The 26,251-nt window shown below is 44.6% G+C and overlaps 1 protein-coding gene across 1 annotated transcript; it reads left to right on the plus strand.

The window, feature by feature from the left end:
* The first annotated feature begins 20,848 nt into the window (after positions 1-20,848).
* LOC100273169 (Plant L-ascorbate oxidase) lies at positions 20,849-25,857 on the plus strand. The gene is made up of 5 exons (NM_001147615.1): positions 20,849-21,224; positions 21,314-21,406; positions 21,529-21,741; positions 24,335-24,535; positions 24,633-25,857. The coding sequence occupies exons 1-5, from the start codon at positions 20,955-20,957 to the stop codon at positions 25,596-25,598; spliced, it is 1,743 nt and encodes a 580-aa protein (NP_001141087.1). The 5' UTR covers positions 20,849-20,954; the 3' UTR covers positions 25,599-25,857.
* Positions 25,858-26,251: the final 394 nt, after the last annotated feature.

Here is a 26,251-nt window from a genome sequence, read left to right on the forward strand (position 1 = left end):
GGGCGGCCGCCGGCGCGGGGTCGTCTCCAGTCTCTACCACCGGTTTCTTCCCGCGACGATCCACATCGTCTTGGCCGGGATAACCGCCATACGGCAGACGGTTTAACTCGAAAACCCTGTTCAAGCGGTCATTAGACCCGCGAATATCCTAGCTACGCTGGCCCTCCGTCCTCGGCACGTACCGACCGACGATCCGCACCGCCCCATCCTCCGCCTCATGCACAAAGGCGGCCGGATCGCGGCTATGCAGATCTAGCGCGAAGGCGGGACTTCGCACCAGCTTCCCACCATGGGAAGGCATCTGGCGAGGGCATACTTCGCCCAACGCCCAGCCATGCACCAAAGGCCATGCCCCGTACGCCACAAACTCCTCAACCAAATCGCGCCCGCTGCTCAGGCCGGCGGCGCACCGAAGGGCCCCTTCGTCCGCATCCTCCTCCGCCACTTCAAACGGCGGGTATGCCGAGTAATAATGCGAGCACATCTCGGCCACGGGGAGCCCCGGATGGTCTTCGATTGTGCCCTCCGCGACGTAGAACCAAAACTCATGCTAGTTGCCCCACTTGTTGCGGGTGCAAGAAACCAACTCCACTACCTCCATCGAGGTCTTGCCGGTCTTCGGCGTAAATATACAGGACCCAAACTGGGCAACTTCATTCCCGATCATCCTCTTCTGCCAGTGCAGGCAATAATACTTCGCGAAGACTTCGACTGATGGCTGTCTGCCATACGAAGTCGTCGCCCAGACATACTTGACAGAGCCACCACGGCATTCGGAGTCAGCTGATGGATCTGAACGTTAAATCTGCGCAGGACTTCTCCCACAAACCGGTGCGCAGGCAGGCGAAGACCAGCGGCAAAGAATGCTTCGAACACGACCAATTCGCCTTCCGGCTCGGGGACCTCATCCGTCCCCGGGACGCGAGCGACTCCGCCGCCAAAGTACCAAGCTGCTGCATATCTTGCACGCGGACCGAGGACATCCGCGACACACCGAAATCCACCATATCGCCGGCGCGCAACTCCTCCGCCGCCACAGTGCTCAGCGTCTCCTCAGACGACATGTCGGCCGGCGGCGTAGCAGCAGCAGAAGAAGAAGAAGTCGGCATCGCTACGTACCGTCGGCGGCGGCGGACGGTCTGCTTCACTCGGGCCAGATCTCCGGCGAACAAGAACAAGGAGGGCAGACGAGCAGCAAGAAGGTGGAAAAGGCGGCTAGGGTTTTCACGGAGCGTGGAAAGATAAAGTTCAAAACGCGCCGCCCCCCACCCCCTTTTATACATAGGGCGCGGCGCTTCGGGAAACCCGCAGTCCAACAGTACGGTGTCAATCAATGGTCATGTCAAAAACCCCCGCGGAACCACTTCGAGCGAGGGCAGCGTCTCCGCCATCCAGCGACGTCTTCGGCACCAGATGACTTAGTCGAACTGGTCCCTCGGAGGGCAAATGTTGGGGCGAAGGCGAAGACGCCACCCTTCGCTCGATGCCTTCGCCGGAGTCGTTGGTCCAACAAAGACAAGAGAACGGGCAGGCTCACCCTTCGCACCATACGTCATCGGACGAAGACCTGTGACGAGGTCGTCCCACCTTGCGACCTCGTCCAGCTTGGAGGCCCACGTGTGATCCGGCCCATTGTAACAGGCCCTGCGTGGCCGCTGCGCGTTACGGGCCTAATTTGTAGAGGCATCCCTGTAATTACAGTCTGTAACCCCGCTTTATGGGAATATTCCGGGGATAACCTAGGTGTCTGAGGGCACATGCGTCCTTAACACAGGACGCCGGGCACTCAGATACCTATAAATACCCCCGCACAGTGCCCTTGAGGGGCTAGATTAACAGAGCTATTGTCATCCCGTGCGAGAACCCTGTTTACGTTACTACACACCCCCGTTGGATCCCCTTGCACCTGAGAGCAAGTTCCAACAAATTGTATAAAAACCTCCAAGTGTCTTTTGAGGAGCTCAAGACCTCTCACAACGATCTAAAAGAGAATTGTGAGAAGCTTGCGGATGCTCAAAAATCATCTATTGTGCATGAAGTTGTGGTGGTCACCGAGGATGCTGGAGTCACTTGTGACTTACTTGATAGTCTTACAAGTGAACCACTACCTACTAACTCTATTTGTGATAAATGCAAAATTTCTCTTATGAATGATAATATTGCTCTTGATGAATAAAAAATCATTGTTGAGAATGAAGTGTTAGTAGATAGAGTAAATGTTCTAACTCATGATCTAGAGAAGGCATATGGTGGAAAGGCTAAATTGGATTTCATATTGGGAAGTCAACGGTGCTCACTTAACCGTGAGGGTCTTGGATATGTTCCCAAGAAAGGAAAGAATGCTTTTATAAAGCAAAAGACATTGTGTGTGAAAGAATGTGACAAATTGTGTCACAAGTGTCACAAGAAGGGACATATTAAGAAAAAATGTCCTAAGCTCAAGAATGTATCCTCCACTTGTTTTGAGCATTGTTATGTTCTTTCTCATAATGCAAAAGGTGTTCATGCTAGATTTGTTGGTACTTCAATTGTTGGCAACAAAAAGAAAGCTATTTGGGTGCCAAAGACCTTGGTCACTAACATCCAAGGACCCAAGCAAGTTTGGGTACCTAAAAGAGATTGATTTCCTTTTGTAGGTGAACTACAAGGCGGGAGGGAATCATTGGGTGTTAGATAGTGGATGGACTCAACACATGACCGGAGATATGAAAATGTTCACCCAAATGAGTGAGGAAGATTGCTCAAATTATGATAGTATCACATTAGGAGATAATCGCAAAGGAAAGGTTAAAGGATTGGGTAAAATTGCTATTTCGAATGATCATTCCATATCAAATGTGCTCTTGGTTGAGTCTTTGAATTTTAATTTACTATCCGTAGATCAATTATGTGATTTAGGATTTAGTTGCAATTTCACGGTTGATGATGTTATTATCTCTAGTGTTGATGGTAGCAATCTTAAGTTTAAAGGTTTTAGACATGAAAATCTTTACCTTGTTGATTTCTCATCTAGTGAGGCAAAGCTCACAACTTGCTTATTCTCAAAGGCTTCACTAGGTTGGTTATGGCATAGAATACTTGGTCATGTTGGAATGAAGCAACTCTATCGGTTAACCAAGCATGACTTAGTCCGTGGCTTGAAAGATGTGAAATTTGAGAAGAACAAATTTTGTAGCTCTTGTCAAGCCGGGAAGCAAGTGGCAAATACTCATCCAAATAAAAGTCAAATGTCTACTCATCGACCTTTGGAATTACTTCACATGGATTTATTTGGGCCCACATCGTTTGTGAGTATTGGTGGTAATTCCTATTGTCTTGTGATTGTGGATGATTATTCTAGATTCACTTGGGGTTATTTTCTTCGGGATAAATCTAATGTGTTTGAAACATTCAAGTCATTTGCTATATTGGCTCAAAATCAATTTGATTTTGATATCAATAAAGTTAGAAGTGATAATGGGTCGGAATTCAAAAATGCAAGAATTGATGAATATTGTGATGACAAGGGTATTAAACATGAATTCTCTACCAAATATACCCTGGAACAAAATGGTATTGTTGAAAGAAAGAATAGGACTCTCATTGATATGGCTAGGTCTATGTTAGTGGAATATAATGTGTCGGATTCTTATTGGGCCAAGGCAATAAACACTGCTTGCCAGTCATCAAATAGGCTATATTGTCACAAGCTTTTGAAGAAAACTCCCTATGAATTGCTCATTGGTAGAAAGCCAAATATCTCATATTTTAGGGTATTCGGTTGCAAATGCTATATTTTGAGAAAGGGAAGCCACCTCTCTAAATTTGAGAAGAAATGTGATGAGGGTTTTCTTCTTGGATATTCATCAAATAGTAAGGCTTATAGAGTTTTCAACAAAACTCATGGTATTATTGAAGAAGCATATGATGTTGAGTTTGATGAAACTAATGGGTCTCAAGATGAAAGTGATAATCTTGATGATGTTGGTGGAACTCAATTGAAAAATGCTATGAAAACAATGGCCATTGGTGAAATAAAGCCAAAGGAAGATGATGATGAAAATAGTGTGGTTGTCATTCCTTCCTCTTCAACTCTAAATGAAGAAGATCACCAAAGCCAACAAAATGATGAAATTATGGCTACTCATGATCAAGGTACTTCAAGGCATTCGGTTCCTCCTAATGCTTCAACTAGCAATTATCAAACCGTATAAAAAATTCATCATTCTATTGTGAAGGATCACCCGGTTGATCAAATTGTGGGTGATATTAGTAAGGGTGTTCAAACTCGCTCTCGCATAGCTTCATTTTGTGAACATTTCTCTTGTGTATCTTGTATGGAACCTAACCGTGTAGATGAAGCTCTACTTGATGTTGATTGGGTGAATGCAATGCATGAAGAATTAAATAACTTCACTCGAAATGAAGTTTGGGAGCTTGTTGAGAGACCAAAGAACCACAATGTTATTGGTACAAAATGGGTGTTTCGCAACAAGCACAATGAAGATGGGGTAGTAGTAAGAAACAAGGCAAGATTAGTTGCACAAGGATATACTCAAATAGATGGATTGGATTTTGGGGAGACATTTGCTCTCTTGGCAAGATTAGAAGCAATCCGGATTCTTCTTGCTTATGCTTGTGCACACAATATCAAGCTCTACCAAATGGATGTAAAGAGTGCCTTTCTAAATGGTAAGATTAGTGAACTAGTGTATGTTGAACAACCTCCCGGTTTTGAGGACCCCAAAAGACCTAACCACGTGTTCAAGCTTTCTAAAGCTCTCTATGGGCTTAAGCAAGCTCCACACGCTTGGTATGAAAGGCTTAGGGATTTCTTGCTTTCCAAAGACTTTAAAATTGGGGAGGTTGACACTACCCGATTCACTAAAAGAATTGGAAAAGACTTATTTGTTTGTCAAATTTATGTTGATGATATTATTTTTGGATCTACTAATGAATTGTTTTGTGAGGAATTTGGAAAAATGATGTCAAAAGAATTTGAAATGTCTATGATAGGAGAATTGAGCTTCTTTCTTGGTCTTCAAATCAAACAATTGAAAGATGGAATCTTTATAAGCCAATCAAAATATTTGAAGGACATGCTCAAAAAGTTTGGCTTAGAAAATGCAAAGCCTATCAAGACTCCTATGGCAACAAATGGTCATCTAGACTTAGATGAGGTAGGTACTATGGTTGATCAAAAACTTTATCGCTCAATAATTGGTAGTTTACTTTATATTACCGCATCTAGGTCCGATGTTATGTTTAGTGTTTGCATGTGTGCTCGATTTCAAGCTTCACCTAGAGAGATTCACTTGAAGGCCGCAAAAAGAATTCTAGATATTTGAAGTACACTCCCAATATTGGTCTATGGTATCCCAAAGGTGCTCAATTTGAATTAATTGGATATTCGGATTTGGACTATGCGGGGTGCAAAGTTGATAGAAAGAGCACCTCCGGTTGTTGTCAATTTCTTGGAAGATCTCTTGTTTCATGGTCTTCTAAAAAGAAAAATTCTATTGCTCTCTCTACCGCCGAGGCGGAATATATATCGGCCGGTAATTGTTGTGCACAATTATTATGGATGAAACAAACTCTAGTGGATTATGGGATCATTTTCAAGAATGTGCCTCTCATGTGTGATAATGAGAGTGTGGTAAAATTGGCCACAAATCCGGTCCAACACTCAAGAACTAAGCATATTGACATACGACATCACTTCATAAGGGATCATGTTGGAAAGGGAGATATCTCTATATATTCAATTGGCACGGATGATCAATTGGCCGATATATTTACAAAGCCATTGGATGAAACGAGATTTTGTACACTAAGAAGTAAAATGAATGTGATAGATCTCTCAAATGTGGCTTGAGGTTGAACGCACATGTGTAGTATTGCATTTCATTTCTAAATATGCTCTCTACGCTATTTATTGGGTATTTTTTTGATGAATTTTCATTCTAGTTTGATATGAAAATGTGTATTCCTCAAATACATAATGTGTGTATGCATACATACTAACCCTTTGGATTGGTCGAAATGTCCATATATAAGCATCAAATTGGATTTGAAATTCAAAATCAGAAAATGGACAAAGTTTGAAGATTTGGGTATCAGCCCGCGGACTATCCGCCTATGGACCGCGGACCGTCCGCCGTATCAGGTTTTGGATAGTCCGAGGGAGCAGTGCAGACAGTCTGAGTTACCAGGGCGCGGACCGTTCGCCGCCCCTGCGTGGACTGTCCGCGACAGGCAGTTAAATCGAGCTGAGCCAGTCAACTTGTCACTTTCATCCATTGTCTCTCCTCTCTCACTCTCCACACACCTAAAGGTCACTTTGGTCGATTGTGTGCGGACGGTGAAGTGAAGTTGCGCACGGACAGTCCGAAAGCTTGTGGGAAGTTCAACAAACATGTCTTCATCCAGGTATTTCATAATCTCATGGATTTCATCTAATTTCTTCAAATTTGGGGATTCTTCGGATTTTCTCTCTGATCTAGAATTGAGCAATAGATTCACAAATCTGATTGGTGGGATTGTTAGTGCTACTCATTGTGAACGTTGTGCAAAAATTTGAACGAGTTTGGATGGATATTTTCTGCCGAATCGTCGATTGCATGATTGAGGCGACTAGGGTTGTAGAGAGTCGCCCCTGGACGGTCGCGGACCGTTCGGACCCGTGGCGCGGATAGTCCGGCCCTCTAGCGCGGACAGTCCGGACCCTGACAGAGAATTGCACTTCCTTTCTCTATGATTGTGGCGTTATCAACTATTCACCTATGGATGTTTCTCACATTTATTGCAGTGGTCTGGGTGGTCTTCGAAAGAAGCTTGCCGGTCGCTTCAAATCAAAGCGCTCTCGTGCAGACGATGCAGACTACACTCTAACCACTGACTCAGAGGCCCAATCTTCAGCTGGGGGCAGTGTATCTATGGAAACAGAAGACGTTCCGCATACACAACCTGATTATCCGATTGACATCAGAGGATGGACATTTCCAAAGAGGAGGTTCTCTATGGCAGAATACTGCTCCAGGAGGACTGTCAATCAATATACTTTGCCATCAGCCACCAATGTTCGATTCTTTCACACTCAGCTCCAATTTGATGTTTTCTAGGGCACATTGATGAATACTAACTTTCACAAACATCAGGTGATTGATTGGACTTTCATGCTGGGACAATCAGTTATGGAGGACCTGATTCCAAAGTTTGAGACATGTGGTCTGTATCACTTTATGGGTCAGAGGACTGATTTCAGTGAGATGGCAGTAAAGCAATTCCTGGCCACAGCTAAGATTGATATAGATGAGGAATCCATCACTTGGATGACTGGTTTCAAGAGATATTCTGCAACGTTTGCTGAATTTGCAGCTGCCAACAGTCTGAATTATGGCACCATTTCAGCTGGGATTGATCTATACACTGAAGATAACTTTGAAGACTTTGTGCAATTTTATGAGCCAGCAAGGCTGGGCATACCTAGGAGGTTTGGAGAGACAGCAGGACTGAGGCATCATCCTGCTGTGATCAACAAAATCGCAAGAGTCACAATTCTTCCCAAGAGTGGGGACAAGAGCAAAATTCGAGACAAGTTTTGGAACATTATCCATCATGTCATGAATGGTGAGGTAATGAATATTGTGCTTTTCATGATGAGACAGTTAAATGATCTAAAAATGGACAAAACCAGAATTTAGCCTATGCTCCTTACATTATGGCTCTCATCAAAGCCAAGACCAGATTTGAGGGGCCCTGTGAGATAGTTCATACACCCTTTAGACCCTTCAAGAATGAAATTGGGTTCCTCACCAGGCCACTCACTCCCTTCCCAGATGATGAGGAAGATCCTGGTTATGATGCAGGAGAAGCTCCTGAAGCTGAGGCAGAGCAGATGCCTCCTCCTCCACCTCCTCCTCAGCCTCAGCAGTTCTGGCAGCCTGGCCTAGGCTATTTTGACCCATATTTTCAAAACATGCAACAAGGGCTTTAGACCCACATGGATAGCCGCTTCCAGGGACTGATGACACATATGGACCAGCGAATGGATGCCATGCAATCTTGTTTTGATGATAACTGGGATGCGCTAAGCACTGAGTACTCTTAATTTCGCAGTCACATTCAAGATCATCTCACTGATCCTATCATGAACAGACTCAACAACATGCAGCAGAGTTTTCAGGACAACATGGGAGCTCTGTCTAGTCAATTTGACAATCTCTCTACCAATGACAGCATGCAAGAGATCAGTCAGAGGCAGCAGCAGCTTCAGCAGGATTTTGGGCAGTTCTCCTCTCTCTTTGACACCTTCAGCACTCACTACTATAGCATGCATCCTCCACCAGGTGATCAGTGAAGCCCCTCCTTTGTGGCAATTGATGCCAAAGGGGGAGAGAAGAGAAGAAAGAGAAGTTGTCATATTCAGGGGGAGCTTGTTTATATGGACATTGAGACCATGCATGTGCATGTTACCATTTTATGTCGTATGCACTATTTTATGTCTTATGCACTTGGTATTGGCTACTATTTGAACTCTATGTCTTATGCCTGTGGACAACTATTTGTAATATTCTTTGGGTTGAACTATGTTTAGTTCAAATAACTCTGTGTATGGTTAATCGAGGAGTGATTATAATTTCTGCGCTTACTTTACATATTATCTCTTGTATGCCTCGATAACCATGACTGTAGGAAGATCTCCATCAAAACTCTGATCGATTATGTGTGTTGTATCTTCAGCTTGAAATATCATGCACACACATAGGGGGAGCTTTTCCTACATTCTGAGTTTTATTGTGATTTATCTATCTCTCGGACAGAACTTCAAATCAAGATAAGTCCTATGAAACTCATCTCTAAAATCCTTCTTATACCTAAGGTATGAGGGAGATTTGGAAAAACAAAACTTCTCTTGAATATATTGTGTAGTGTTGTCATCAATTACCAAAAAGGGGGACATTATGAATCATCTAGGCTCCTTAGTGATGTTTTGGTAATTAATGACAACTGTTTGTGGACTAACGGTTCTTGGAGAAATAAGAATGCAAAGTTGGACCACATAGAACAGGAAATCTTGGAGATTTATAAGCATTGGTTGTGGATCAAGTGAAGGCAAAGGTATAACATAGGTTTTGTTTTTGCCGGTCTCCAGGAGTTTAGAGAAGATACTTGACCAGATTAGTAGGTTAGATAGCCGTACTATTAAGAGGGGTCAATGACTTTGATCTGTGTAAAACTTAGTGCCTCATAGAGCATCTAGTGGTTGCATTTGCATGAGGACTAACAGCGCTTCAAATTTCATGAGTTAAAAATCCTTTCAAAAGCGTGTTTGAAAAGTGCCAAGTCTTGGGATGCGCGGACCGTCCGGGCCTTGAGGGCGGACCGTCCGCGATCCTACAGTGGGGTCCGAAGTCTGTTCACTTCGGAAAAGTCCTGTTCATTTGTACTGCGGACCGTCCGGGCCTTGGGGTCGGACCGTCCGCAGTCCTGACCAGAGGAGGCTGCTCTCGGCACAGTCCCTGAATTATAGTGCGGACCGTCCGGCCTTAATGGGCGGACCGTCCGCAGGTGCCAAATTTGGTTTGGGCAGGGACTGTGTGGATTTTGGGATTTGTACTACGGACTGTCCGGAGGATAAGTCCGGACAGTACTGTCTCCCAGGTCACGGACCGTCCGGCCTTGTAGGCGGATGGTCCACATGTGTTAACTCCAGTTGGTCAGAGCTCTGGTGCTCCAAGTTGCCAGGTCGCGGATGGTCCAGCCAAGGTGGGCGGACTGTCCGGACCTTACTTTTCTGATAGCTCTGATAGATTTCAAACAGGAAAAATAGTCGTTATGCGTACGGCGGGTCGTCCGCGTGTGCACACTACATGTTCTTTTGCTCATAACGGTTGGATTTGAGAGAGGGTCTATAAATAGAAGGGGAGCTCGTGTGTGAGGGCTCTCTTGGCCATTCCTTGCACACATTGAGCTCATTTGTGATCCTCCAACTTATTCTCTCACACACATTGCTTGAGATTGCATTCTAGTGAGAGATTGAGTGTTCCTAGTGCATTTGCATCCATTGTTGATTCTTGAGGCACTAGGTGGTACACCGAGCAAGCATCATCGGCTTGTTACTCTTGGAGGTTGCCGCCTCCTAGACGGCTCGGGTGATTGTCTCCATCGAGCTCTCCAAGAAAATTGTGGAGAAGTCGCGGTGTTGATTGTGAGGGGTTCGCGCCTACCTCGCTGGAGTGGCAAAGGTGACACTAGTGGAATCGAGGTATTGAGTGATTTCTTGTCCACTTGGCTCAAAGATCAAGTCGTGTCTTGATAGAGGAGCAAGTGAGAGCTTGAAGTCCACCTCAATGTGGATTAGGGGTGATCGGCAAATCACCGATACCACGGGATAAAATCCGGTGTCTTTATTTTCTTGCATTACTTATTGCCGTGCAAGTGAATAGTATTTTGCATATTGTTCATCAAGTATTCAATTACCTTAGTTGATTCTCATAGATTGTTTACTTGTTATCACTAGAGAATTTATTCATCTTGTTATATTGATTAAATTTTCCTAGTGTTTTTTATTTTAGTCAAAACCGTCTATTCACCCCCCTCTAGTCGGTGTCCTAGATCCTACAGCATCCCCTTAGGAACAACTTTTGAACTTCTTCGCCTTATATTTTGGTGGTATTTGGCTTTGCATTCCCTTAAGGACGACTTTTGAGCAGAAAACTTACGCAACGCTCCTCTAGGAACGACTTTTTGTAGCTTCGTCATACTCTGCATCCCCTTGGGGACGACTTTTGAGCTTCTCCCTGCTTTTCCTCTTCTTTTTTTATCTCTGCACTCGATGGTGCATGCTCAGATTTTACATTTTACATCCTTTTGGGGGATTTGGCTCTCGTGGAGCTAAATAAGAAAGGAGAAATTACAAGCTATGGCCCCATTAAAAACCTTTCTCCCCCTTTGGAAAGGAAAAGGGTGCCATAGAAAGAATGAAAAAAGATTACATCAAGTTACACATAATATCGTCGAAGCTCATCCGCATTCCAAGATCTGGGTATATCGTTGTCGTCTATATCCTTCAATCTGTAAGAACCGGGCCTCGACGAAGATACCACCAGAAAAGGTCCTTCCCACTTCAGCTGTAATTTGCCTATAGTGTCCGGATTGGCTACTCTCCGAAGCACCAAATGCCCTGGCTTAATATTTTTCAACCGAACTTTTCTGTCACGCCATTTTATTGTTTCAGCTTGGTATTTATTGATGTTCTCCACAGCCTGAAGTCTGGTCCCCTCTATAGTATATTTTGCTACGTGATAATCAGCTTCGTCTTCTGTCGAAGCTGCTGTTCTTATTGACCCTGCTTTAGCTTCTTCTGGAGTTATAGCTTCGTCGCCAAATAATAGTTTGAAAGGTGTAAAACATGTTGATCTGGATGTGGTTGTATTGTGGCTCACTACTTTAATCAACTCATCTGGCCACTTTCCTCTGGGATGATTGAAGATTAGCTTCATTATTCCCGTCGTTATAATACCATTTGCTCTTTCTACCAGCCCGTTTGACTACGGGTGCCTAACTAATGCAAAATGAATCTTCGTGTCAATTTGGTCACAGAAATCCTTGAATGTTTCAGCATCAAATTGTGTTCCATTGTCCATAGTTATAGCCTTCGGCACGCCGAAGCGACAAACAATATTTTGCCAGAAGAATTTCTGGACTGTAACCGAAGTTATTGTAGCCAAAGGCTTTGCTTCAATCCACTTAGAAAAATATTCTATAGCCACCACAACATATTTCAAATTACCTTGTGCTGGTGGAAGTGGGCCTAACAAATCCAGGCCCCATCTTTGCAATGACCAAGTAGGCTGTATTAGCTGGGTGAGAGATGAAGGTTGCTTCTGGTCTCTTGCGCATTTTTGACAATTTTCACATTTTTGAACCAGCTCTGCTGCATCCAAAGCTACCTTCGGCCAGTAAAATCCTTGGCTAAACACTTTTCCCAGCAAGGGCCTAGACCCAATATGAGATCCACACAGACCTGCATGTATCTCCTTCATTAATTCAATACCTTTAGCTCTGGATAAACACTTGAGGAGTGGAGAACAGACTCCATGTTTATATAATTCCCCTTCTATTATCACATACGGTCTTGTCCTTGCTTCCATTCTCTTATTATAAGCTTCGTCATCCGAAAGACAATTACCTTGGAGGAAAGATATAATTTCAGTCCTCCAATCTTCACTATGTACTAGGGAAATTGCAAGCACTGCTCTCTCCATAAGTTCAACCGAAGGTGCTTTTATTGTTTCAAAAAATACTTCTGAAGGTAGAGGGAGCCCCTGTGCCGCTGATTTGGCTAGAAGATCTGCATGCTCATTTTCTCCTCTTGGAATATTCTTGACAGAAAAACCTTCGAAAGAAGCCTCCAACCTTCGAACTGTATTCAGATATTTTTCAAGCTTCAGGTCTCTTGCCTTGCTACTTTTGTCTATATGGCCAGAAATAACTTGAGAATCAGTTTTCAGGATGGCCCTTCTTATTCCCATTGCCCTTAACTTCGAAGCCCCAACAGAAGTGCTTCGTATTCAGCAATATTATTTGTACAACTAAAGTCAAGCCTTGCTACATAACATGTTCTAACTTTTGAAGGTGCAACTAGGACAGCAGTCGCTCCTGCACCGAAGGTTCCCCAGGAATCATAGCAGAACACTATCCAAGCTTCGGTGTCTTTATTTGTTTCTTCTTCCTGAACCCCTGGCGTCCAATCAGCGATGAAATCTGCTAACGTCTGGGACTGATTGAGAATCTATGCACATAGTCAATACTGAATTCGTTAAGCTCTGCAGCCCATTTTCCAATCCTTCCAATAGCTTCTCTGTTCCTCATTATGTCCTGCAGAGGCTGTGACGAAGGAACAATTATGTGATATGCTTGAAAATAATGTCGAAGCTTCCTGGAGACCATTAACACAGCATACAACACCTTCTCCAATTCTGTATACTTTTTCTTTGATGAACGTAAAACTTCAAAGACAAAGTACCCTGGAGCCTGCTTTTTGACTTGGCCATCTAGATTCTCCTGTACAAGCGCCGCACTAACTGCGGAGTGCGAAGCTGCCACATATAAGAGCAATGGAGCCCCTGACAAATGTGGAGTTAGTGTTGTTAAATCGATCAAGTATTCCTTCAACTCTTCGAAGACTTTTTGTTGAGCCGGACCCCATTGAAAAACTTCGGCTGACTTCAGTATTTCAAAGAATGGCAGATTTCTTTCTGCTGATCTGGATATGAATCTATTTAATGATGTCAGTCTTCCTGCCAGCCGTTGGGCCTCCTTCTTTGTGCTTGGCGGCTCCATCCGAAGGATAGCTTCAATCTTGCTCGGGTTGTCTTCAATTCTTTTCGTTGAGATACTAAACAACCAAGGAACTTGCCCTTCTTCACCCCAAAAACACACTTTTCTGGATTTAACTTCAGGTCAGCTTGCTTGAAATTGGCAAATGTCTCTTGCAAATCAGCAATGTGATTTTCTTGCTTCGTGCTTTTCACTATGATATCATCATCATAGGTCAGTACATTCCTGCCTATTTGAGAATGAAGGACCTTGGCTGTCATTCTGCTGAAGCTTCCTCCAGCTTTTTTAAGCCCCTCAGGCATCCGAAGATAGCAATAGGTACCACTAGGGGTTATGAAGCTAGTCTTCGGCTCATCTTCCTTCTTCATCCAAATTTGATGATAGCCTGAGTAACAAAACAACAGACTCATGAGCTCCAAAGAAGCTGATGCATCTACTAGAGAGTCTATTCTTGGCAATGGGAACTCGTCCTTTGGACAAGCCTTGTTGAGATCTATGAAATCAATGCACATTCTCCATTTACCATTGGCCTTCTTCACCATAACAGTGTTGGCTAGCCATTCTGGGTATTTCACCTCTCTGATGACACCGACACTAAGAAGTCTCTTCACTTCATTCCGAGCACCTTCAGCTTTGTCTTTAGACATCTTTTGAAGCCTTTGTTTTCTTGGTCTGAAAGATGGATCCACATTGAGTGAATGTTCAATAACATCTCTGTTGACACCACAGAGATCATTGGCTGACCAAGCAAAAACATCTTTGTTGTTGAATAAAAATCTTAGCAAAGTCTTCTCTTGCTCTTTAGATAGCTGAGACCCCAGCAGTACCCTTTGTTCTGCTATGTCTTCACATAGGAGTATAGGCTTCGGCTGATCCGCCGAAGCAGACTTCTCTCTTTTGTATTTATACTGCTGACATGCTTCGGCTCCATCTATATTATGAATTGACTTTGAATCTGTCCAATTTCCTTCGGCCCTTCTGGCAGCTTCTTGACTCCCATGGACAACAATGGGCCCTTGTTCCGAAGGTATCTTCATGCATAAATATGCTGGATGAAGTATTGCTTCGAAGGCATTAAGTGTCCCTCGTACAATGATTGCATTATAGGGGTATTCCATGTCAACAATGTCAAAGACAACCTGTTCAGTACTTGTGTTGTGGACGAAGCCGAAGGTCACTGGCATTGTGATTTTGCCGAGTGCTACAATCTGCCTTCCTCCAAAGCCACAAAAAGGGTGTGTAGCATCATGAATCTTGTCTTCTGGCTCTTGCATCTGTTTGATGGCCTTAGCAAATATGATATCTACTGCACTGCCTGTATCAACCAGAACATTATGGACCAGAAATACCTTGATGACACAAGATATGACCATAGCATCATTGTGAGGGTAATCTTTGAGCTGAAGGTTGTCCTGAGAGAAGGTGATTGGGATATGGGACCATTTGGACTTGATGAAGGGTCCATGCACCCCAACATGCTGCACCCTTCTCTACGCTTCCTTCTTCTACTTCTTGTTAGCTGGCTCTGAACTTGAACCGCCTGTTATCGGGAGCACCAGCTTCATAGCCGAAGATGGTGCGACTTGGTTATTGAACGAAGCCATCAGCTCAAAAGTGGAAGTGAGTTCACCGGAGGTGGGCGCCAATGTTGGGGACTTGTTCTCAAATGCTATGAATTAAGAACAAGGCAACACAAAAAGAGGTTAATGGTTAATGCCCTTCGTCCTTCGAAGCATTATTTCCCTTAGGATATAACGATCTACGGACGAAGGTCATGAAGGACGTACCTTCATCATCATAGTATATGTTAATGAAAGAAGAAGCATATGAAACATGAGAAATAACATGAATAATCATATGACATCATTAATATATCTTTATTATATCATCATGGATGAATAAGAACAATATTGAATTACATTTGTACCTTCGGCTTGACAGAAGGCAAAAGTCCAAGCGTGACGCACGAGTGAGTACAAATCAGCGTGAACAGTACGTGGGTACTGTTCACCTATTTATAGGCACGGGACGCAGCCCAGTCAAAATTACATTTATGTCCTCGACAACTAGTTACAATCATGACACAAATTATCATGGACCGATTGGTCTTTTCCTCTTTAAGTCGGTGCAGCCCTTCGTCTCAAGGCATGTCGCTATGCCGAAGCTCCCTGGATGGTAGCTTCGGCGTGTACCTTCGCGCTGTATTTGCTTATGTGCTGATCTTCTGAAGGTGTTTTTTCTTAAAGGACCTTCGGCGACGAAGCAGAACCCCAACACCCCCTCTCCAAAACTAGCCGTTATGGGCCAATTGCCCCTTTTCTGCGCACATGCGGACGATCTGCAATACAAGCCCGGACCGTCCGCACAAGAATCCCAACAGCTATAAACGGTTATAAAAATGTCAGAGCATTCAAAAATGACTTGCGGACGGTCTACCCCTCAAGGTCGGACGGTCCGTGATACATAAAACTGAGCCAAAACGATGTTTTGCTGACTCTGCACATTTGCTGAAATTTGTACTGCGAACGGTCCGCAATACAAAATATTTGTACCGTGGACGGTCCGCACTCAGGCCTAGGACGGTTCGACTTTCAAAAAAGTAAACCAAAACAAAACTTCTCGAGTTTGTCCAAACATCAGTCCTTCAACTACGGACGGTTCGCCACCTGGGACCAGACGGTCCGCAATACAAAAACTTCACGAAACACAGAAACTCCGTGTTTCTGCCCATAACCTCAAGTTAGACCTGCGGACGGTCCGCCATGCTGGCCCGGACGGTCCGCGGTACCTCAATTCAGCCCACATTCAAGAAATCACTTTTGAATAAGTTTTTCTTTCACGAACCAAAGCGTTGTTAGCCCTCATGCAAATGCACCAACTATATGAGCAATGAGGCACTAAAGATATGTCAAGTAAGATAATTGACCCCTCTTGATAGTACGACTATCTAGCCTACTAACCCGGTCAATTATCAACCTCTAAGCACCTTTTGACTGGTAAAACAAAAACCTATTGTTATACCTTTGCCTTAAGCATTCAATTCCATCTCCTCAAATGATGAACAATGGGCATCCATAAGTGTAGCCAACCATGATACCTTTTACCATTTGTCCATAGATGAAGTTCCTCCACCATCATCATCAAGCCACTTGATCAATAGCCCAGATCAACACATGGCTTGATATTTCTATAATGATATGATCCACTCCATGTTATCACATGGCCTTCTTGGTTCATCAATCTCAACATAGCTTGCTCTTCACCGTTGCTTTATGTCCATAGGTGCTAAGTCCTTGCTCTTGCTTCACCGCCACGCGGTCCCTCACACATGACCCTTTGACTTGCCCTTCACACTAGCCACTCGGTCCATCGAAGCCAAGCCATATCTCTTGATCTTCTCCATATAGCCACATGACACCATGTCATGTCTTCATATGCAATGAGCTCCTTTATCACACTAGTTGAGCATCTCAATATCACCAAGCCACATCACCACCATGGCTAAAATAACTCACACTAGTGTACCTGTGGACTAATCACCTGTGTATCTCAACATAAACACTTATTAGTCCATATAAGTTGGCAATCAATTACCAAAACCAAACAGGGTCTCACATCAGTGAGGAAGACTAGGCCACGTTGAGAAAAACAAATGGGCTAGATGCAGTGTTGAGGGGAATGGGGCCGAGGAAATCGTTTTGGCCCAGAGCAACCATTTACCCTTCTCTTTTATATTCTTCTGATTTCTCATCTCCATATTTCAAAGTCAAATTTCCAATTTGTATTCGAATCTGAGTTTAAATTTCAATTAGATGCACATCCCAAAGATCCAGCATGATGCATATTTTAATTTTATTTACTTTATGTAGTATCTTATTTTATCCAATAATCAGTTGATGTTAAATATGGAAACTTGTATGCATAGAATATAAACCATTGTAGAAAAGAATTCCTAACACATCATATTACTATTTTAGCGGATATTTATAAATATTACATCACCCTAAATAAATCAATTTGCATAAGGATCATTTATTTGGTCTTTAATATGAGAGGATTCCTAATCACATAACCTATTGAGAATAGTTCCCCAATTCTACAATTGAGGAGCATTCTATTTTGTCTTATGTTTTTTTAATTCTAGTTTCAAAGTTCTAACTTTTGAGTTACCCAAAATTTAAAATCCTACCGTTTATTTATTTTAGGGAAATATACTTCATCTATTATTACAAGTCCTTTCACACAAATTTTTTGTAGAACAATTTATAAATCCAAAAATAGGATTTTGGGTGTTACAATAGTAGAGATAGAGATAAAGATGATTGACACTCGAATGAAATGGTTATAAATTTAAATAGGCCGGTATCAGATTTTAGTGTGAAATTTGATTACGATTAGACTTAAACAAATATGATTTAGTGTTATCGGTTATCCATAACATTACAATTATATGAACCAAACAACACCTTAGTTTATGAACTATTTGGATCAGCTAAACTTTTATACCTACAATAGCCTGGGGGAATATCTAGCTAATAGTTTCTCTTATAAGCTAGTTACTTGAATAGTTGAAAATGAGCTATAACTGGAGCTGTTTTACTAGATAACATAACATATGCAGACTAGAACTAGTATATTATGGAGCATGTAGAACTTAGGTTCTGCCGGAGCGCAGTGTATATAAATTACTTGTGCGTGCTTGGAGAAGTCTACACAAGGCATCATGCAGGCTTTTGTACAGTAGAAGACATGATGTTTGTTGCGAGTCACTTCTACCTAGCACAGAGGAGTAACATGGAAGTAGCAAGTGAATATAAAGCGATGCATTTACTTCTCTTGGATTATGCTCTGTTCTGGAACTGCGGATCCCCTGCATGGAACTCCCATTGACATTTGTGGCGCGTCGATGGAAATTCCAGCCTGAAATAATCATTGCTGCCAAAAGGGAAGATACATCCAAAATGTCAACGTTAAAGTGGACGTTGTCAACAGCATTCAATTTCTCTTCGGATCTATGTAAGCCTGTCTCCACTAGCCTTTCTATATCACCTATTATCTCACCTTCTATTTTAAAATTCACTATGTGAATAGTATAGTCTACAGTGCAAAATAATATTTTGCATGACCATTTGAGTTATCAAGACAGTAGATGATTTATGTTCTGCAGAAGCTGATGATAGAAGGGTAGCACCCGTAATGAAAATCTAGAATATGTTTGTAGAGATAGTTTGTAAGGCTGCGTCCCGGAGATCGTCCATATGGTCGTACAAGGAGAGTTGTTGGAAAGAGCCTAAGATGACATGACGACCCTTAAAAATCTTCTCACCGTAAGGTTATACTATATATCAACAACATCCATATAGTGTGAGATGGTATGGAAAACTTGTATGGTAGTTGATGATATGGGATTGAATCCTCAAAAATGCAAGGGCTACTTTTTTCTCTCCTTTCGGCACAAAAAACCAAGTGACCGTGAGGACCACTATGGGAAAAAAAACATTTATGTGCTGTTTTGTATTATGTGAGTTTTGTCAAAGGAAATAGAGATGGACCACCTTATGAAATGCTTTGGTAGTCCATAATGTCAACCACCCCCTAAAAAGGTCCCATGTGAGGAGGTACTGAGGTAGCATATGAATTCCTACAAATGCCTTACTTCCAAAGACCGTTAACATTTGCATAGAGGTACGTGACCCCTACAAATGTTTTATTTTTTGAAGATCCTTATGTAGATCCCATTCCCAATTTCTAAAAAAACATTGTGACCTTGAGGACCCCCCACAAATGTTCCATAATGTTTTACTTATGCCGTTAACATTGTGATGCCATTCCCAATTTCTTATGTAAATGTATTTTCTATTGTGTCAAAGAAAATATAGATGTTTTATTTTTGAAACGTATAGTACTTATGATTGAAAGACTCAATGTTGTATTATACGGTCCCTTAGCCGTCTATTATAGTTGGAAAACCGATCCAGAGGCCTCTAGTTTATATATACATATGCCTTTATTTCTGAACACCCTTGCATAGAGTCCATTGCAAAAATGTACTCCTAGGAATTAATTTTACCCGCCTCTAAAAACCAATTCTTTCTGTAGGAGTAGAGGTTTTCCCCTCCCTCGTTTTTTTCTCTGTCATGCATGCATGTTCGTTATTGTGCTTCCGAACGTGTCCTGTCCTGGTCAACGTTTGGAGTGTGAGGCGAATATAGAATCCGCTAGCTGAATGAATAAAAAGCTACGATAATCCGTTTTGCGTGCTGGGCACTTAATTAATTCCGTAGCAAAAAAAATGCGGTCACAAAAAAAACAGGCAAAAAGGAGTTACGTGTGTTATCATGCACCTGAAACGGCCGGCGCTTTGTATGTAGTGCCTTTTAAATTTTATCTTGACTCTTAAGGCAGGCATTATGAAGAATGACACCATGATGGTTTTCACTCGATGCAAGAAGCACCAGATAGGCGCCCATAGCGTTGTGAACACAGCAGGATTTGAGCACCACAGGAACAAACACATGCTGAATTCGCAAATAATAATAAAGTACAGCCGCACTAGACTAGACGCATGTAACCACGTAGTGCAAGCTGTATATATAATTGTATTCCCCCCACTACGCGTAGCTTTTTTTTCCCCGAACAGTGAGGCTATAGCTGGCATACCTTCGTTTTTGGATGAATATTGTTGATCTGTAGTATTTTGTTAGGTGGTTGTGAACATGCATATATGCAGCGCATATTTGTAGCGGTTACATATGAAAATGCCTTTACAGGTTGTGTGTGACCTTACCAAAAATTCAAAAACTACGTTCGCACAAACTTTTCATCTTCGCTGGCGAAGGAACAAGAAAGAGGAGAAACGCTCCTACCAAATAAGAAGCGACCACCAAACAAAAATGCATGGGGGGGCGTGCATGTGTGTCAGTGTGTCTATGTGGGGGATCTATCTATCAGAACGAAACATGACAGCGCCGAGACGTTTGCATAAAACCATTTGGGTAGAGGCACGGAAGTAGCCATCCTCGATATCGTCACATGCAGCACAGAACAGCGCAGGCCTATGAGACGATACGCCCAAAGCAACGCAACGGGGGGCGACGTCGACCGACCCTCTTTATTCCTCGACCAGAAAGACGCATCGGAAACTATGGGGGGAGGGAGGCCTGAGGCATTTCTGCAGCACTTTGGCGAGCAACCGGGAAACTGCCTATATTAACGCAGGCGTTCCTCGCAGAAACAAACAGCAGCCTACTCCTCCTCCTGCTGCCTGCAACCTAACTCCACTAACTGCTACGGACTAGTGTTTTTTTATATTTATTTCAAAAGCTGGTCACCATTTTTTTTTTCAAACGGAGGGTTGTAAAAGTGACTGAGATGAAGGGGAAATGGAACAGTGACTGAGGTGATGAGAGATAAGCATCTTTTCTTTGGCCAGCATAAATCGCCCCCCAAGCGCTGCTCAGGTCATCTATCTCCCTCTTTGCCATCCGGCCCATCCCCAGCCTGTGTTTGCATCCCATTTGCTTCCCCCCCTCTTGCCCATCCCCTGTGCTGTGCTGTGAACTGCGGCCGGGGGCATCCTTGTTGGGGGGTGGCGTAGGAGGCTGCTGACACTACTGCAGAGCAGGGCAGCCATGAGGCTTCCTCTCCCTCTGCTGGCCCTGGTGTGCTGCGCCCTGATGGCGCGCCAGCATTGCGCTGCGGCGGGCAAGGCCCGGCACTTGAGGTGGGAGATCAGCAACATGTTCTGGTCTCCCGACTGCGAGGAGAAGGTGGTGATCGGCATCAACGGGCAGTTCCCGGGCCCGACGATCCGCGCCCGGGCCGGCGACACCGTCCACGTCCAGCTCAGGAACGCGCTCCACACCGAGGGCGTCGTCATCCACTGGCACGGCATCCGACAGGTACGTAACCATCTCTCCACATCACTTCGCTAGACGCTGGGCTTGTGCTTGGAACATTGTTGCATGGTCGTCATGGATCATGGTGGCAGATCGGGACGCCGTGGGCGGACGGCACGGCGGCGATCTCCCAGTGCGCCATCAACCCCGAGGAAACCTTCACCTACCGCTTCGTCGTCGACAAGGTGCTGCTGAGGGCCACACACACCCATGGCTCATCCACCCATCCATGCATCTGCTTGCTTCTTTATGCATGTCATGACCGGAGGTATACTGAAGAAATTTCCTCTATTTCGTGGCCGCGCAGCCGGGGACGTACTTCTACCACGGGCACTACGGGATGCAGAGGGCGGCGGGGCTGTACGGGTCGCTGGTCGTGGACGTGGCGGAGGGGGAGGAGGAGCCGTTCCAGTACGACGGCGAGCTCAACCTGCTGCTCAGCGACTGGTACCACGAGAGCATCCACACCCAGATGGTCGCCCTCTCGTCCAGGCCCTTCAGGTGGATCGGCGAGCCACAGGTACCACCAATACTACCATGCATGATCTCTCTGGTTATCGTCATAAGCTTCATCTCCGTTCCTGTCATGACTGCAGTTCACTAGCTGCATCTCTGTTTGATTTGATTTCGACAGCAATTTGTGAAACACTGTAGCTTTCTGAAAGGGCAGTTTGAGAAAACACACACATGCAGCATGCAACTGATATATGAAGCATTGCATCAAGTAGGTTTACAAAATGACATTGCAAAACACAGATGTAATTCAGTTGCACTCTAGCTTATTGTCAGGTCAAAATCAGGTTCTGACCAAGGTGCCTTTTGCACTGATCCTGGAACGGACATTGCAGAAGGAGATTACAAAATTAATTCCTTTGAGGAAACATAACACGTTACATGATACTCCTAATTTGCAATAATGACGCTTACCACTGGGCCGCTTCAATTATTGTGCCTTGACGTAGTACTAGTGTGTCGAGAAAAGTACAAGTCATGGCCTGGATTTGCTTGCTCTCAAGATTTCTTTAGCTCGTTCACATGCATATCGTGGCAAGCCGAGGGAACAAGTAGTCGTAGATGCAAGCTGTCCGCTCGCTTCCTTGTACACTCACTCGGTTTCCTCTTTGATCAACCACGGAAAGAGACGCTGCGTGTCCAACAGTTTAGGTATATGGTCACTACAATTTTGCACTGCCATCTGTATTGTTCGTAGAGTGAAATCTGAATTTAGGTACGAGGATGAGTAAGCTGCTATGTGATAATGTACGATGGTGCACCTCCATTATTGGGCCCGGCATATATACCGATATCTAGAAATTAGAACAGTGTGCAAACACAAGGCATGGCTGAATTTGCCTAGCTTGCCTCTGGCAAGATCTCTCAAAGTCCTCCTCGCTGGATACTTGCTTGGCCACGAGTACAGGACAAATGCCGGTCCATTCCCTTGCCTGGCCATTTGCTGAAACAGTTAAAAAAAATCTCGAATTCTGACAGTGATAAGACTATCTGTATCCCTCATCTATATCAATTATTTATAGATTTCTCTAAAATATTTTATTCTTTATTTCTCATTTCTCTTTAATATTATCATATATATACCTTGCTCCCTATACATCAAAGGTCTGTATAAATGACGTTTTGTACTTAGGATTTTTTATGCGTACCTATCTGACATTTCGTCAAATTTCTTTCACCTATTTTAATTTTCTTCAATTTATTATCTATTGTATAAAAAAATAGACACAGAAGATGAACAAATAGTTTTTATATACGGAGGACGAAAGAGTATCCTCTGTGTTTGTAGGAGGATTTAGAAAAAACATCATTAAAGAAGAGAATATGTGTATTTAAGGTAGAAATGGGACTACGATCTCGTAGACAGTCCATAGTATGGAGACAAGGCACAACAGTTCACATACCTAGCTTTCCCAACTAGTATACCAAAAAGCTGATCGCGCAGGCAGTGTGGTCCCACCGCTCAGAAAGGCAAAAGATGGAGCCCAAACAGTCCTGGTTTCATGGAAAGAAAGTTTTACCCTACCCCACTCACTTGAGAAAGCGCATCAAGTGTAGGGCACTTTGGACACAAGGCCAGCAGCATGTGTGTACCAAAAAAAATGGTTGAGTAGATCATGGGCATGCATGCTAGTCTAATGCCCGAAATATGGGCCGGGCTTTTTGACAGCAATAGCACAGGCTAAAAATAGAAGCCCAAAGCACATGCGGACATATCGCGCGCACAAATAAAAGGTGTTTCAATACACTAGAAATAATAGTTAGTTAGTTAAAATTGTTAGTGGAATTAGATAGCTAACAAATAGCTACATAACTATTAACTAATTTATCAAAAATGAATTATTAACTAAGGTGTTTGGATGTCTCAACGAATTGTAGCCACTAACTATTAGCTCTAGTGCATTCAAATACTCCTAGCACGGCCTAATAAAACTCATATTACTTAATTTCTTTAATTTATAATTTTGTAAGTTATAGATTTTACATGTTTGTAATATTTAAACTTTATGTTGTAAAAGTGTGCTTCACATTGTTTAAGAAGAAAAAGTTGGGTGTCGTAGCATGCAATGTGCACACACAGAAAAAGTTGGGTGTCGTAGCCATCACCGTCGTGCCTACAAAGCATGGCAGGGGCCACATGATCTTTGAGGGAGGAGAGGACACCCTCCCGCTGTCACGTCGTGGCGGTGCAGCAGAGCGCCAGAGAGACTTGAGCGTCCATGCAGATGCAGGCGACTTTCTCAGTAACATGTCTGCGGCAGAGGCATGATGCCACTGCCCATTGCCCCATTCCCATTGGGACGGACGGAAGCGCAGAGAAAAAGGTCAAACCGGCACGACTGCATTATCACATTGGCGGCGGCGTGCATGGTCCTGCCCCTCTTGTTGCCTTGTCCTGTGCACATGTACTGCGCTCCGATGCTGTGCATGTACTCGACTTTGGAGCTTCGCGACTCCCGAAACTATGGTGTTTCAGTGCTGGTTTGCGGACACTGAATTTTGCTGGATTCAGTTTGTTCTGGTCTGAATTCTGGTGCCAAACCGAGTCTGAATTTGGCTACATTCAATTTGTCTGAATCATGGGCTGTGTTTCGGTGCAGTCTCTGCTGATCAACGGGAGAGGCCAGTTCAACTGCTCGCTGGCCGCAGCGCACACGCAGGGGGCCACCAACACGCAGTGCGCCGCCACCGCCGCCAACACGCAGTGCGCGCCGGTGGTACTCCCCGTGCAGCCTAACAAGACCTACAGGCTCAGGGTGGCCAGCACCACCTCGCTCGCTTCTCTCAACCTCGCGATCGGGGTAATTCGTCAATAACCCGCATTGGCAAACGTTGCTGCTGATTTAGCGCATGCCATATACATACATACATAGATATATTCACCCGCATCTTTTGTAGAATCACAAGCTGACGGTGGTGGAGGCCGACGGCAACTACGTGGACCCATTCGTTGTGGACGACATCGACCTCTACTCCGGCGACAGCTACTCTGTCCTGCTCACGACGGACCAGGACACGTCCTCGAACTACTGGGTCAGCGTGGGCGTGCGCGGCCGGCTGCCCAAGACGGCGCCGGCGCTGGCAGTGCTCAACTACCGCCCCAACCGCGCGTCGGACCTGCCAGCCCTCGCGCCGCCGGTCACCCCGGCGTGGGACGACTACGGCCACAGCAAGGCGTTCACGTACAGGATCCGCGCGCGCGCCGGGACGCCCCCGCCGCCGCCGACGGCGGCCCGCCGCATCGAGCTGCTCAACACGCAGAACCGGATGGACGGGCGCATCAGGTGGTCCATCAACAACGTGTCCATGGTTCTGCCCGCCACGCCGTACCTGGGCTCCCTGAAGATGGGGCTCAAGTCGACGCTGGCGGCGGCGCGCCCCGCGGAGACGTTCAGCCGGGAATACGACGTGACGCTGCCGCCGCCGAACCCCAACACGACGGCGGGGGACAACGTGTACGTCCTGGCGCACAACACCACCGTCGACGTGCTGCTCCAGAACGCCAACGCGCTGTCGCGCAACGTCAGCGAGGTGCACCCGTGGCACCTCCACGGCCACGACTTCTGGGTGCTGGGCTACGGCGACGGCGCGTACCGCGGGGACGCCGCCGACGAAGCGCGGCTCAACCTCCGGGACCCGCCGCTGCGGAACACGGCGGTCATCTTTCCGTACGGGTGGACGATGCTCCGGTTCGTGGCGGACAACCCGGGCGTGTGGGCCTTCCACTGCCATATCGAGCCGCACCTCCACATGGGCATGGGCGTCATCTTCGCTGAGGCTGTCGACCTCGTCGCCAAGGTGCCCAACGAGGCTGTATCCTGTGGCGCCACGGCCACCGCGCTCATGGCCGGCGGTCACCTGTGATTGCCATCAAATATTGGTGGCCAGGCTAGGGAACCGCGCGCCTTGCCTCGCGCGCATGCATATTAATGCCCTTCTGTCGTACGAGATCTCTGGTCATTAATTAGTGTTATTTATTAATATTTCTTCTATCTTTTTTTCCGTTTATTGAGACGTGAACCTAGAGTGTTTGTGCTTGGCTAACCATCCCATCTTAGATAGGTTGTTGCATCGTAAGCCAATTCCTTAAATTAATGAAAATGCCTTTTTCTCAGGTGTTGGTAGATCACCTCTATTCCACAATTGAAACAAAATTTAAGGCCTGAGAAAGTGATGGACTATTCTATACCAAAAAAACAAACTCCTAAGTGATATATACTATTCGAAGAAGCTCAGACATTTTGCTTCTATATTAGTTGAATCTACTCAGGTTTGCTTGATATATACTCCCTCCGTCCAATATATAAGTAACTACCTCCGATTTAAATACCAAAAAAATATATCTAATTCACTCTATATCATTGTATTGTACGTATGTTTAGAGAGAGTACGCCAATTAGGGAATAGAATAAAAAGTGGTTACACTTTATATACTGAAACAAAGAAAGTAAGTACTAATCACCCTAACCATCCTACTAGGGAATTAATTAACCACACTAGAAAAATCAACTAGACCA

The sequence above is a fragment of the Zea mays genome, chromosome 9, assembly GCF_902167145.1.
Source record: "Zea mays cultivar B73 chromosome 9, Zm-B73-REFERENCE-NAM-5.0, whole genome shotgun sequence".
Taxonomy (NCBI): domain Eukaryota; kingdom Viridiplantae; phylum Streptophyta; class Magnoliopsida; order Poales; family Poaceae; genus Zea; species Zea mays.

Bases quoted from the DNA above. Each gene is read 5' to 3' on its own strand.
- LOC100273169 (NM_001147615.1), top strand. From the start codon at position 20,955: ATGAGGCTTCCTCTCCCTCTGCTGGCCCTGGTGTGCTGCGCCCTGATG. The intron at 21,225-21,313 runs GTACGTAACCAT...TCATGGTGGCAG, and splicing joins ACTGGCACGGCATCCGACAG to ATCGGGACGCCGTGGGCGGA. The intron at 24,536-24,632 runs GTAATTCGTCAA...CATCTTTTGTAG, and splicing joins CTCTCAACCTCGCGATCGGG to AATCACAAGCTGACGGTGGT.